The sequence below is a fragment of the Bos indicus x Bos taurus genome, chromosome 24, assembly GCF_003369695.1.
Source record: "Bos indicus x Bos taurus breed Angus x Brahman F1 hybrid chromosome 24, Bos_hybrid_MaternalHap_v2.0, whole genome shotgun sequence".
Lineage (NCBI taxonomy): Eukaryota > Metazoa > Chordata > Mammalia > Artiodactyla > Bovidae > Bos > Bos indicus x Bos taurus.
Window position 1 is genome coordinate 21,101,065 of NC_040099.1, and position 14,506 is coordinate 21,115,570.

Here is a 14,506-nt window from a genome sequence, read left to right on the forward strand (position 1 = left end):
TACGGGCTTTTTCATTTAGGATGAGGACAAAGTGTTCTAAAGTTTATTGTGGTGATGACTGTAAATATACAAGAATAATAATAATTGAATGGTACAGTTCAAATGAATACATTTTGTGGAATGTTCTATAAATATTGATCAGGCTAGAAGAAATAAATAAAAAGGTGGAAAATGATATACTATGCAAACACTAACCAAAACAGAGCTGAATGGTAGGATTTGTAACAAAGAATTTCACACTTCAAACTTTGGAACAAAGAAAATTATGATATATAAAGAGGAACATTGTTTAAAGAGGGACCAATTCACCACGAAGTCAAGTATACTATGTGAAGCAAAAACCAACAGAACTAAGGAGAAAGCAGACAAATCGACAATCACAGTTGAGGACTTCAACCCTCTTTTTTCAGTCATTAACAGAACTAGTAGCAAGTGCATAAAAAGCCAGCAGGTATATAGAAAAACAGCAATACTGATCAACAAAGTGGATATAACTGACATCTACAGAACACTCCACCCAACAACAGAATACACATTCCTCTCAAGTGTATATGGAACACTCATGGCAATAAATCACATCCTTGGTTATAACCCAAAACTTAACAAATTTTAATGAATTTAAAATCTACAAAGTAAGTACTCTCTTTTGGAGAGTTTATGGAATTAAACTAAAATCAATAACAGAATGAAAATAAGAACATCTCCAAATATATAGAAATTAACACACTTCTGTAATCGATGGGTCAAAATGAACATACAGAGAGCAAGTAAGTACATCAAAAGATGCTTAACATCATTAGCCAGTAGGGAAACCAAACTAAAATCATGATGGGATGCCATTACACACCTATTAAAATAAATAATACAGAACACTGACAAAAACTGACTGGATGTGGAGCAACTAGAACTCTCATACACTACTGGTGGAAATGAAAACAATTAATTCCAGAAAATGGTCTGGAAGTTTCTTTTAAAAGTAAATTACCCTTAATATATGACCCTGCAATCAACTCTTAGTATTTATTCTAAAGAAATGAAAACTTCTGAGCACCCAAAAACCTGTACATGAATGTTAAAAGCAGCTCTATTCATAATTTCTCAAAACTAAAAATGACTCAGATGCCCTTCAGTAGATAAAAAGAGGACATACCACACTCAAGTATGTCCATACAACGGAATACTACTCAACAATAAAAAAAGAATAAACTACTGATTCATGCAATAACTTAGATGGGACTTAAAGGCCTCATGCTGAGTGAAAGAAACCAACATCAAAAGGTTACAGATTGTGTGTTTACATTTATAGAACATCCTCAAAAAAAACTAACAGTGATAATTTTTAAAGGGTAAAAAAAAAAAAAGCCATAGTGATAGAGCTTTGACTGCCAGGTGTTAAGGACGGGGAAAAGAGAGACTAAAAAGGGATGGCATGAAGGAGTTTCCTGGGGTTTCGTTTCTTGTTTTGTATCTCGATTATGGGAGTGACTATTCAATTGTGTGCATGGGTTAAAATTCATACAGAGAACAAAAGGCCAAGAACAGCCAGGACCATTTGGAAGCATGGGGTGGAAGGACCAGCCCTATCAGTTATTGTTGTTCTTCAGTCACTCAGTCGTGTCCGACTCTTTGTGACCCCATGGACTGCAGCACGCCAGGCTTCCCTGTCCTTTACCATCTCCTGGAGCTTGCTCAAACTCGTGTCCATCAAGTTGGTGATGCCATCCAACCATCTCATCCTCTGTCATCCCCTTCTCCTCCTGCCTTCAATCTTTTCCAACATCAGGGTCTTTTCCAATGATTCGGCTTTTCCCATCAGGTCACCAAAGTATTGGAGCTTCAGCATCAGCCCTTCCAATGAATATTCAGAGCTGATTTCCTTTAGGATTGACTGGTTGGATCTCCTTGCTGTCCAAGGGACTCTCGAGTCTTCTCCAAAACCACAGTTCAAATGCATCAATTCTTGGGCACTCAGCCTTCTTTCCAGTCCAACTCTCACATCTGTACATGACTACTAGAAAAACCATAGCTGTGACTATATGGACCTTTGTCAGCAAAGTAATGTTTCTGTTTTTTAATATGCTATCTAGGTTTTTCATAGCTTTTCCTCCAAGGAGCAATCATCTTTCAATTTCATGGCTGCAGTCACCATCTGCAGTGATTTTGGAGCCCAAGAAAATAAAATTTGTCATTGTTTCCATTTTTTCTCATCGATTTGCCATGAAGTTATGGGACCAGATGCCATGATCTTAGTTTTTTGAATGTTGAGTTTTAAGCCAGTTTTTTTCACTCTCTTCTTTCACTTTCATCAAGAGGCTCTTTAGATCCTCTTTGCTTTCTGCCATTAGGGTAGTATCATCTGCATATTCGAGGTTATTGATATTTCTCCTGGCAATCTTGATTCCAGCTTGAGCTTCATCCAGTCTGGCATTTCACATGATATACTGTGCATGTACATTAAATAAGCAAAGTGACAAAATACAGCCTTGACATACTCCTTTCCCAGTTTTGAACCTGTCTTTTGTTCCATGTCTGGTTCTAACTGTTGCTTCTTGACCTGCATACAGGTTTCTCAGGAGGCAGGTAAGGTGGTCTGGTATTCCCATCTCTTGAAAAATTTTCCAAAGTTTGTTGTGATTCACACAATCAAAGGCTTTAGCATAGTCAATGAAGCAGAAGTAGATTATCAGTTATTGAGATTCAGTATATACTTCTAGTAGTGACACTGGCTCATTGGTTCAAGAAAAAATAAACCACTGGAGCAGAATGGAACCCCTACAGCCAAGAAGCATGATCAATGAATATATGGAAATGGTATATATCACAAAAGTATAGCTGTAAGTTAGGAGGGAAACTGGAATATTCTGTAAATCGTAGGTGGAGTGCAGAAGAAGTGAGAGCACAGAGGAGAACACAGGGAATTTCATCTATATCTGAAATGTTTCTATTTCTTAAAAGGAGGAGGAGGAGAAAGAGGATGTGCAGAAGGGACAAAGAAGGTAGGTAACAAGAGGGGAGAGATAGGCAAGGAGGAGAAATTGAAGCAAATGTGGCCAAATGCTAAGCTTCTTAAACTTCGATGATGTAAGTATGTTCAGTTCAGTTCAGTCACTCAGTCGTGTCCAACTCTTTGTGACCCCATGAACCACAGCACGCCAGGCCTCCCTGTCCATCAATAACTCCCGGAGTTCACCCAAACCCATGTCCATTGAGTCGGTGATGCCATCCAACCATCTCATCCTCTGTCGTCCCCTTCTCCGCCTGCCCTCAATCTTGCCCAGCATCAGGGTCTTTTCAAATGAATCAACTCTTCACATCAGGTGGTCAAAGTATTGGAGTTTCAGCTTCAGCATCAGTCCTTCCAATGAATATTCAGGACTGACTTCCTTTAGGATGGACTGGTTGGATCTCCTTGCAGTCCAAGGGACTCTCAAGAGTCTTCTCCAACAACAGGTCAAAAGCATCAGTTCTTCAGCGCTCAGCTTTCTTTATAGTCCAACTCTCACATCCATACATAACTACTTGAAAAACCATAGCTTTGACTAGACAGACCTTTGTTGGCAAAGTCTGCTTTTTAATATGCTATATAGGTTGGTCATAACTTTCCTTCCAAGGAGTAAGCATCTTTTAATTTCATGGCTGCAATCACCATCTGCACTGATTTTGGAGCCCAGAAAAATAAGGTTAGCCACTGTTTCCACTGTTTCCCCATCTATTTGCCATGAAGTAATGGGCCCAGATGCCATGATCTTAGTTTTCTGAATGTTGAGCTTTAAGCCAACTTTTTCACTCTCCTCTTTCACTTTCATCAAGAGGCTTTTTAGTTCCTTTTACTTTCTGCCATAAGGGTGGTGTCATCTGCATATCTGAGATTATTGATATTTCTCCCAGCATTCTTGATTCCAGCTTGTGCTTCATCCAGCCCAGTATTTCTCATGATGTACTCTGCATATAAGTTAAATAAAGCAGGGTGACAATATACAGCCTTGACATATTCCTTTTCCTATTTGGAACCAGTCTGTTGTTCCATGGCCAGTTCTAACTATTGCTTCCTGACCTGCATACACGTTTCTCAAGAGGCAGGTCAGGTAGTCTGGTATTCCCATCTCTTTCAGAATTTTCCACAGTTTATTGTGATTCACACAGTCAAAGGCTTTGGCATAGTCAATAAAGCAGAAGTAGATGTTTTTCTGGAACTCTCTTGCTTTTTCCATGATCCAGCGGATGTTGGCAATTTGACCTCTGGTTCCTCTGCCTTTTCTAAAACCAGCTTGAACATCTGGAAGTTCATGGTTCATGTACTGCTGAAGCCTGGCTTAGAAAATTTTGAGCATTACTTTGCTAGCATGTGAGATGAGTGCAGTTGTGCAGTAGTTTGAGCATTCTTTGGCACTGCCTTTCTTTGGGATTGGAATGAAAACTGACCTTTTCTAGTCCTGTGGCCACTGCTGAGTTTTCCAAATTTGCTGGCATATTGAGTGCAGCACTTTCACAGCATCATCTTTCAGGATTTGAAATAGCTCAACTGGAATTCCATCATCTCCACTAGCTTTGTTCATAGTGATGCTCCCTAAGGCCCACTTGACTTCACATTCCAGGATGTCTGGCTCTAGGTGAGTGATCACACCATCGTGATTATCCGGGTCATGGAGATCTTCTTTGTATAGTTCATCTGTGTATTCTTGCCACCTCTTCTTAATATTTTCTGCTTCTGTTAGCTCCATACCATTTCTGTCCTTTATTGAGCCCATCTTTGCATGAAATGTTTCCTTGGTATCTCTGATTTTCTGGAAGAGATCTCTAGTCTTTCCCATTCTATTGTTTTCCTCTATTTCTTTACATGGATCACTGAGGAAGGCTTTCTTATCTCCTTGCTGTTCTTTGGAACTCTGAATTCAAATGGGTATATCTTTCCTTTTCTCCTTTGCTTTTCACTTCCCTTCTTTTCACAGCTATTTATAAGGCCTTCTCAGACAGCCATTTTGCTTTTTTGTATTTATTTTTCTCGGGGATGGTCTTGATTCCTTTCTCCTGTGCGATGTCACAAACCTCCATCCATAGTTCATCAGGCACTCTATCTATCAGATGCTTTAACCTCTGAGCCACCAGGGAAGCCCATCTATCAGATCTAGTCCCTTAAATCTATTTCTCACTTCCACTGTATAGTCATAAGGGATTTGATTTAGGTCATACCTGAATGGTCTAGTGGTTTTCTCCACTTTCTTCAATTTCAGTCTGAATTTGGCAATAAGGAGTTCACGATCTGAGCCACAGTCAGCTCCTGGTCTTGTTTTTGCTGACTGTATAAAGCTTCTCCATCTTTGGCTGCTAAGAATATAATCAATCTGATTTCAGTGTTGACCATCTGGTGATGTCCATGTATAGAGTCTTCTCTTATGCTGTTGGAAGAGGGTGCTATGACCAGTGTATTCTCTTGGCAGAACTCTATTAGCCTTTGCCCTGCTTCATTCTGTACTCCAAGGCCAAATTTACCTGTTACTCCAGGTGTTTGACTTCTTACTTTTGCATTCCAGTCCCCTATAATGAAATCTTTTTTGGGTGTTAGTTCTAGAAGGTCTTGTAGGTCTTCATGGAACTGTTCAACTTCAGCATTACTGGTAGGGGCATAAACTTGGATTACTGTGATATTGAATGGTTTGCCTTGGAAACGAACACAGATCATTCTGTCATTTTTGAGACTGCATCTTATTCAGATTTGTGCTGTCCAACACTGTAGCCACTACATGTATTAATTTAAATTAAATAAAATTTAAAATTTAGCTCCAGCATCCTGCACATTACACATACTCAGTAGCCACATCAGATTGATAGCTACCAAACAGCACAATGTAGATGCTGAACATTTCCATCATCATATAAGGGTCCACTGGACAGAGCTGGTCTACATTCATACATGTTAGACAGTTCATAATAAAAATCCACAAAGAAGAATTAAAGCTTGCAGAACCTATGAAGAGTGAAGGAAATAAAACTAATGTGAGTGAAAGGACAACATACAGTTTCAAAATCAACACCTCTTTACTTTCTGATTGGATGGTCAGATCTTTACCTTTTCCCAGAAATATCCTCCATACACACACAAAACAAACAAAAAAAAAAACACAAGAGGAACAAACTTCCTACTGTCTTTTCTATACATCATTTCACTTCCTTTTGGAATATTTTAATGTTTAGTATAGGAAAAGCCATGATTTTATTTTATGAGAATAAAGCTACTCTTGACAACTACTCTGTAAAAGTGAACCCTGTTTTCAGACCTTGGGCTTTGATGACCATGATCCTCCGCTGCAGGTCAATGAAGGGCTGGATCAGGCAGAGCCGGGGCTCCTGTTTCTGACTCAGGCAAATGCCGTTGTGATTCACAACCATCCAGCTTCGGTCATACAGCAGCCCTTGACTTCCTAGAGGCCACCTGATCACCTAAAAAAAAAAGTCAGTGTATTTTAAGCCAGCATTCCTCAAAAATGATCTTCTCATTTATTGCACAGGGGCTGCACAGATGCAGATGGGCTTCAGGAATTCAGCACAGACTTTTAAAGGACGAAAGGGTGGAGGAGAAGGAAACAAAGAAGACAGGGACTTTCCTGGTGGCCCTGGTGGATTAAGAATCCACCTTGAAATGCAAGAGATGCAGGTACGATCCCTCGTGAAGGAACTAAGATCCCATGTGCCTCCAAACAGCTAAGCCCTTGCACCTCAACTACTGAACCCTCACTCTGGAGCCTTCATGCCACAACTCGAATGCCTGCGAACCACAATTACTGAGCCTGAGCACCTGCCAGGAGTACAGAGTCCATGTGTCTGTATGCTCAGTCATGTCCAACTCTTTAAGACCTCACAGACTGTAACCTGCCAGGCTCCTCTATCCATAGAATTCTCCAGGCAAGAATACTGGAGTGGCTTGACATTTCCTTCTCTGGGGGATCTTCCCGACCCAGGAATCAAATCCACATCTCTGGTGTCTCCTGCATTGGCAGGCAGATTCTTTACCACTAGTGCCACCTGGGAAGCTCATGTGCTGCAACCAAAGATGCCACATCACCCAGCAGAGAACTCGTGTGCCTCAACTAAAACCTGACACAGCCAAATAAACAAACATTTAAAAAAGAAGAAGCCAATGCAAAGGAGACTACGGGATCAAGGGACCTTCCATTTACCCTCCAGATCCAGTTTCCATCCTTGTCCACTTCAGTGTGCTTTTTGCGTGGGTAATACGTGTGCCTAGCAGGGACGCGGAGAGCAGGTCTCTGCCCACCCTGTGTTCCACTTCCCTCCCCACAGGTCTCTGCTGCTCCCACTGTCTGTGTGTCCTTCCATAGCGGTGGGTGCCTGAACAGGTATATCCCCATAATACAAACTTGTTTCTTGCACAAATGGTGGCTCCACTGAAATGGTCACTGAGCTGACCCATTTTAAGTGTATAAAATATGTATATTCCTCAATGCTTCATATTTATACAAAATTAAAATACAAATTATGCCCAGTGCCCAGATCTTGCACTTAATACCATTCTCCAACAAAAACAACCAGGACTTCTTGGAGAAACGGTTTATTCTAGCGCTGGGTCAGGAAATATACAAGATGAGCCAGGAGTACCTTGTAGTGCTGGAAAAGTAAGGAAGTGCTCAGAAAACAAAATAAGGGAGGTACATGAAAGGGGTGCAGGAGTTAACTGAAAGCATGTCCAGTGGCAAAAAAAAAAAACAAACATTTGAACGACAACAACAATAATAATAACATAATATTGGATTGGGCTTCCCTGGTGACTCAGATGGTAAAGAATCTGCCAGCAGTGCAGGAGACCAGGGTTCAATCCCTGGGTCGGGAAGATCCCCTGGAGAAGGGAATGGCAACCCACTCCAGCATTCTCCCTTGGAGAATGATGGGCTACAGTCCATGGGGTCGCAAAGCCTCAGACACGACAGTGACTAACATATATATAGAGAGTATTGGATTATAACCTAAAATATAAACTAAATACCCATGAGTCCATACTGATATAAATAAATGATTAAATAGAAAGGTCAACTCTCTCATATAGAAGAATTCCAAATTATTAATGTAGATGGTCCCCTCTCAAGAAGGTAGAACATAACTCCTTACCCATTAAATATGGGCTATGCTTAGTCACTTCCCTCTAAAGGGCACAGTATGGGAATGGGTGGAGGGGGAACCGAACAGTGAAGAACGCTGGCAAACACTATGAGACCCAGGTTAACATCAGTAGTGATAAGCCACAATGATACTATGTATCCTGACATGATATGATGAGAACTTTATCTCTGGGGTCCTCCTGCTGTAAAACCCCAAACCCCAGTCTAATCCCCAGAAAGACATCAGGCAAAAACAAACTGATGGATATTCTAATAAATACCTGACCAGTATTCCTTAACACAATCAAGGTTCTGAAAATAGGGAAAGTCTAAGAAACTGGTACAGCCCCAGAGGAGCCTAAGGAGACACGAGAGCTAAATGTAACGTGGTGTTCTAGATGGGATCCAGAACACAAAAAGCACATTAGGGGGAAAATAATGAAATATCAATAGTGTGAGACTAGGTCTTTGCAGTTTTGTCCACAGGTTACACCCACTGTTTTCAGCACTGCCTGCTGTTAAAGAAGGGTGTACACCACCCACTGCTTTCGAAATGGTATTATGATTAAGAGACCAACATTCTTGCACAACTGAGCAAGAATCAATTTCACCCTTCTGTTTTCCTCTGAGCACCCAAGTCAACCACCCAAAGGAGTCTGAAAACTTCCAATCCAGGGTAATGATGAAAGGGAAGAATATTTAATCGGGGGCACTTTGGGGTGGGTCCTCGAGGGAGGGACCTGGGTAAAGATGGAGGCTTCAGGGGGAGGAAGTGAAGGAGAGGAACTTCCGGCCTGGGGTGAGTGCGGCGCAGATCTCAAGGAGGAACAATGTGAAGGGAAACTGCTCCTGCAGCCCGGGGAGCCCTGTACCCAGGAAGCAGAAACGAGGTGCAGCGCGGGGTGGGAGGTAGGCACTCGGAGGACTGACAAGCCTGGCGCTTACATCTCACCTCTGACAGTTATCGGCTTTGGACAACTTACCACCTTCCTGAGCCTTGGCCCTGTCATGTATTATATAAAATGAACATTTATTGTGGTTGGATTAGGTGAAAACCAAAACAGTGCATAAAATGTAAAGCAACTGAATATAACAGGTGACCCACAGATGTCAACCCCTTTACTCTGCCCTTCACTTGCCTTGTATATCAGACATCCTCTCCCACAGACCATGGCTGCTCCTGCTGGCAGAGCCATCAAGTTCAGCAATATTAGGGGCCAAGCCCAGAATCCAACACTAAGTCACTCTTTCTTTCGGAAAATGTGTTTTGAATTACAAATAACTTTTTAGAAGACAATCTATTACTGGGTGGCATTTCTCCATGGATCTCTCATTTCTGCATGTCTGGCAGTGGCACCCCACTCCAGTCCTCTTGCCTGGAAAATCCCATGGGCGTAGGAGCCTGGTGGGCTGCAGTCCACGGGGTTGCTAAGAGTCGGGCACGACTGAGCGACTTCACTTTCACTTTTCACTTTCATGCACTGGAGAAGGAAATGGCAACCCACTCCAGTGTTCTTGCCTGGAGAATCCCAGGGACGGGGGAGCCTGGTGGGCTGCCGTCTATGGAGTCACACAGAGTCGGACACGACTGAAGTGACTTAGCAGCAGCAGCAGCAGCTTTAACAAGCAGAAGCACCAACTGTCCTCTGTTCCAGACTCTCCTGTCAAGGATGTCTGTATAGTGAACAGCTCTACAACCCTCTGGAGTAGAGGGCAAGTTTGCTCACAGCCCAGTATCACAAACGTATCAGCTCCTCCCTGATTGAGGACTACACAGCTTGACTGGCATCCTATTATGAAAGAGGTTTCCTGAGTTAGGGGGCTTCCAAATATGAACAGAGCATCCACCTGGACCCCTCTGGACCCTTTCTTTGGACTTGGGGGGAAAGAAAAGCAATACAAACATGAAGCTCTTGCTACCTGAAGGCTGTTAGTAACAGCCTTTTCTCTCTGACTCAGGAATCTCATCTTCCCCTGTCCCCCAGCATGCGAGATCCTAAAGCTGCATCCCCCGCTTTGGAAATGCAGAGTCTTCACCTCTGGACCACCAGGGAAGCCCCATGGAATCTCATGTCTCTTGTCAGCATCCAAGACACTGAGGCAGGCTGGGTTGTGAGCTTGCTAGGAGGCCAAAGTCTCAGGCCCATTGCTGTTCCTTACACCCACTTGTTGGAACATGTCTATCATTTTCTATCCTTTGATTTCCCACCTAAACATTGAGTTTACTGGCTTCTGCCTTCCTTCTTCCTCTTTGTCTAGGGCAAGCTTTCAGCCACCATGTCTGTGTTGGCATGCGAAGGGTAAGCTTTTCAGCTGTTGCAGCTGGGGGCTGGGTTACGGAAGGATTTGAGCAAATAAGTATTCACTGAGGGCAATGGGGGCAGAAGGCAATGGCACCCCACTCCAGTACTCTTGCCTGGAAAATCCCATGGACGGAGGAGCCTGGTAGGCTGCAGTCCATGGGGTTGCCGCAAGTCAGACACGACTGAACGACTTCACTTTCACTTTTCACTTTCATGCATTGGAGAAGGAAATGGCAACCCACTCCAGTGTTCTTGCCTGGAGAATCCCAGAGACGGGGGAGCCTGGTGGGCTGCTGTCTATGGGGTCGCACAGAGTCGGACACGACTGAAGCGACTTGCAGCAGCAGCAGCAGAGGGCAAGGGGAGCTAGGTTTCTCACAGGATTTACAAGTGCAGGGGAAGGCTAAATAAACCCTGTAGTGTTGGATTGGAATTGGAGATATCAGTGTGAAATCATGGCTATGAATGGATAGACAGATAAATGATAGGTAGACAGACAGAGAGAGAGATAGATGTGTGTGTGTGTGTGTGTGTGTGTGTGTTGTAAAGTTATCTGTTTCCCTCCTGAGACACTGCCCTCCATGAGGAAAGGAAGCATTTCCATTTTGTTCATCACTGCACACAGGTACAGGCCCAGCAGGTGGCAAGTACTCAGTGTATAGTTTCTGAATGAGCAGACAGACGGAAGACTTTTAGCAAAATATGAAACCTTACTGAATCTCAGTGTCTTCATCTGTAAAATGGGTCACTGATTCCTGCTGTGTTTCTGCAGCACGGCTATTCTACAGGACATGACTCATCTGAGAAAACAGTGTCCTGACACTCCTCACCTGCCTGCATTCAAGAGTGGAAAAGAACTTGCTTGTTCGTGGTCTCAGACTGGAGGACAGTCTCCTTCAGCATGGAATATCCAATGAGGAGCTAGGGAGCCTGTGATCCCAGAGGCTAAGGAGGTTGGGACTTCACCTGGGACTTGGGACACACACATATCATAGAAAGACAGTCTCATAGGAAGTTCGGCCACTGCAGGAGGGGTCAGGACCAGTTGGCCAACCAAGGCAAGCACTCCCATCTCCCAGGTAGGGTGACTGCCAGGCCAGCTTGTTTGCAGACATTATGTAGTTCACCTACACAGGGAGAGCTAAGAAGACAGGCTCAGGACAGTGTGGACCCAAGGAGTCAGTAGACCTGGGTTCAAATCCTTTCCCTATCATTTATTAGGGGGTCATAACCTAGGCAGAGTGCTTAACCTCAGTAACCCCAAGGCTCCATATCTATACAATAGAGATGATATTATCTAGCACCTCATATTATCGTTTTGATGATCAAATGAACCAAAGTATGTAAAACGCTTCTGCATAAAAGTTACATTCATAACTATCAACAGTAACTAGGCAGTCACAACCAGAAACAGGGTCCCCTCAGGGATTCCCGTAAGCAGAATCATGGTCAAAAGTTAGCTCAAACCAAGAAAGGCAGAATGAGGACTTCTCTGGTGGAGCAGTGGATAAGAACCTGCTACCAGAGGAAGATAAACTTTCAAACTCATTCTATGAGGCCACCATCACCCTAACACCAAAACCTGACAAAGATCCCACAAAAAAAGAAAACTACAGGCCAATATCACTGATGAACATAGATGCAAAAATCCTTAACAAAATTTTAGCAATCAGAATCCAAGAACACATTAAAAAAATCATACACCATGACCAAGTGGGCTTTATCCCAGGGATGCAAGGATTCTTCAATATCCGCAAATCAATCAATGTAATACACCACATTAACAAATTGAAAAATAAAAACAATATGATTATCTCAATAGATTCAGAGAAAGCCTTTGACAAAATTCAACACCCATTTATGATAAAAACTCTCCAGAAAGCAGGAATAGAAGGAGCATACCTCAACATAATAAAAGCTATATATTACAAACCCACAGCAAACATTATCCTCAATGGTGAAAAATTGAAAGCATTTCCTCTAAAGTCAGGAACAAGACAAGGGTGCCCACTTTCACCATTACTATTCAACATAGTTTTGGAAGTTTTGGCCACAGCAATCAGAGCAGAAAAAGAAATAAAAGGAATCCAAATTGGAAAAGAAGAAGTAAAACTCTCACTGTTTGCAGATGACATGATCCTTTTCATAGAAAACTCTAAAGACTCCACCAGAAAATTACCAGAACTAATCAATGACTACAGTAAAGTTGCAGGATATAAAATCAACACACAGAAATCCCTTGCATTCCTATACACTAATAATGAGAAAACAGAAAGAGAAATTAAGGAAACAATTCCATTCACCATTGCAACGGAAAGTATAAAATACTTAGGAATATATCTACCTAAAGAAACTAAAGACCTATATATAGAAAACTATAAAACACTGGTGAAAGAAATCAAAGAGGACACTAATAGATGGAGAAATATACCATGTTCATGGATTGGAAGAATCAATATAGTGAAAATGAGTATACTACCCAAAGCAATTTATAGATTCAATGCAATCCCTATCAAGCTACCAACGGTATTCTTCACAGAGCTAGAACAAATAATTTCACAATTTGTATGGAAATACAAAAAACCTCGAATAACCAAAGCTATCTTGAGAAAGAAGAATGGAACTGGAGGAATCAACCCACCTGACCTCAGGCTCTACTACAAAGCCACAGTCATCAAGACAGTATGGTATTGGCACCAAGACAGAAATATTGATCAATGGAACAAAATAGAAAGCCCAGAGATAAATCCACGCACATATGGACACCTTATCTTTGACAAAGGAGGCAAGAATATACAATGGATTAAAGACAATCTCTTTAACAAGTGGTGCTGGGAAAACTGGTCAACCACTTGTAAAAGAATGAAACTAGAACACTTTCTAACACCATACACAAAAATAAACTCAAAATGGATTAAAGATCTAAACATAAGACCAGAAACTATAAAACTCCTAGAGGAGAACATAGGCAAAACACTCTCTGACATACATCACAGCAGGATCTCTATGACCCACGTCCCAGAATATTGGAAATAAAAGCAAAAATAAACAAATGGGACCTAATTAAACTTAAAAGCTTCTGCACAACAAAGGAAACTATTAGCAAGGTGAAAAGACAGCCTTCAGAATGGGAGAAAATAATGGTAAATGAAGCTACTGACAAACAACTAATCTCAAAAATATACAAGCAACTCCTACAGCTCAATTCCAGAAAAATAAAATGACCCAATCAAAAAATGAGCCAAATAACTAAATAGACATTTCTCCAAAGAAGACATACAGATGGCTAACAAACACATGAAAAGATGCTCAACATCACTCATTATCAGAGAAATGCAAATCAAAACCACTATGGGGTACCATTTCATGCCAGTCAGAATGGCTGCGATCCAAAAGTCTACAAGCAATAAATGCTGGAGAGGGTGTGGAGAAAAGGTAACCCTCTTACACTGTTGGTGGGAATGCAGACTAGTACGGCCACTATGGAGAACAGTGTGGAGATTCCTTAAAAAACTGGAAATAGAACTGTCTTATGATCCAGCAATCCCACTGCTGGGCATACACACTGAGGAAACCAGAATTGAAAGAGACACGTGTACCCCAATGTTCATCGCAGCACTGTTTATAATAGCCAGGACATGGAAGCAACCTAGATGCCCATCAGCAAATGAATGGATAAGAAAGCTGTGGTACATATACACAATGGAGTATTACTCAGCCATTAAAAAGAATACATTTGAATCAGTCCTAATGAGATGGATGAAACTGGAGCCCATTATACAGAGTGAAGTAAGCCAGAAAGAAAAACACCAATACAGTATACTAATACATATATATGGAATTTAGAAAGATGATAACAATAACCCTGTATACGAGACAGCAAAAGAGACACTGATGTATAGAACAGTCTTTTGGACTCTGTGGGAGAGGGAGAGGGTGGGATGATTTGGGAGAATGGCATTGAAATACGTATAATATCATATATAGAACGAGTCGCCAGTCCAGGTTCGATGCACGATACTGGATGCTTGGGGCTGGTGCACTGGGACGACCCAGAGGGATGGTATGGGGAGGGAGGAGGGAGGAGGGTTC

At 42.0% G+C, this 14,506-nt stretch overlaps 1 protein-coding gene across 2 annotated transcripts in view; it reads right to left on the reverse strand.

Annotated features, from left to right (window-relative positions):
• MOCOS (molybdenum cofactor sulfurase) overlaps positions 1-14,506 on the reverse strand; it is a 60,489-nt gene that overhangs the window by 19,078 nt on the left and 26,905 nt on the right. For both annotated transcript variants that reach the window (XM_027525817.1, XM_027525816.1), the window contains exon 9: positions 6,276-6,438. In XM_027525817.1, the coding sequence (XP_027381618.1) occupies positions 6,276-6,438 (163 nt within the window). The remainder of the gene's footprint in view (positions 1-6,275; positions 6,439-14,506) is intronic.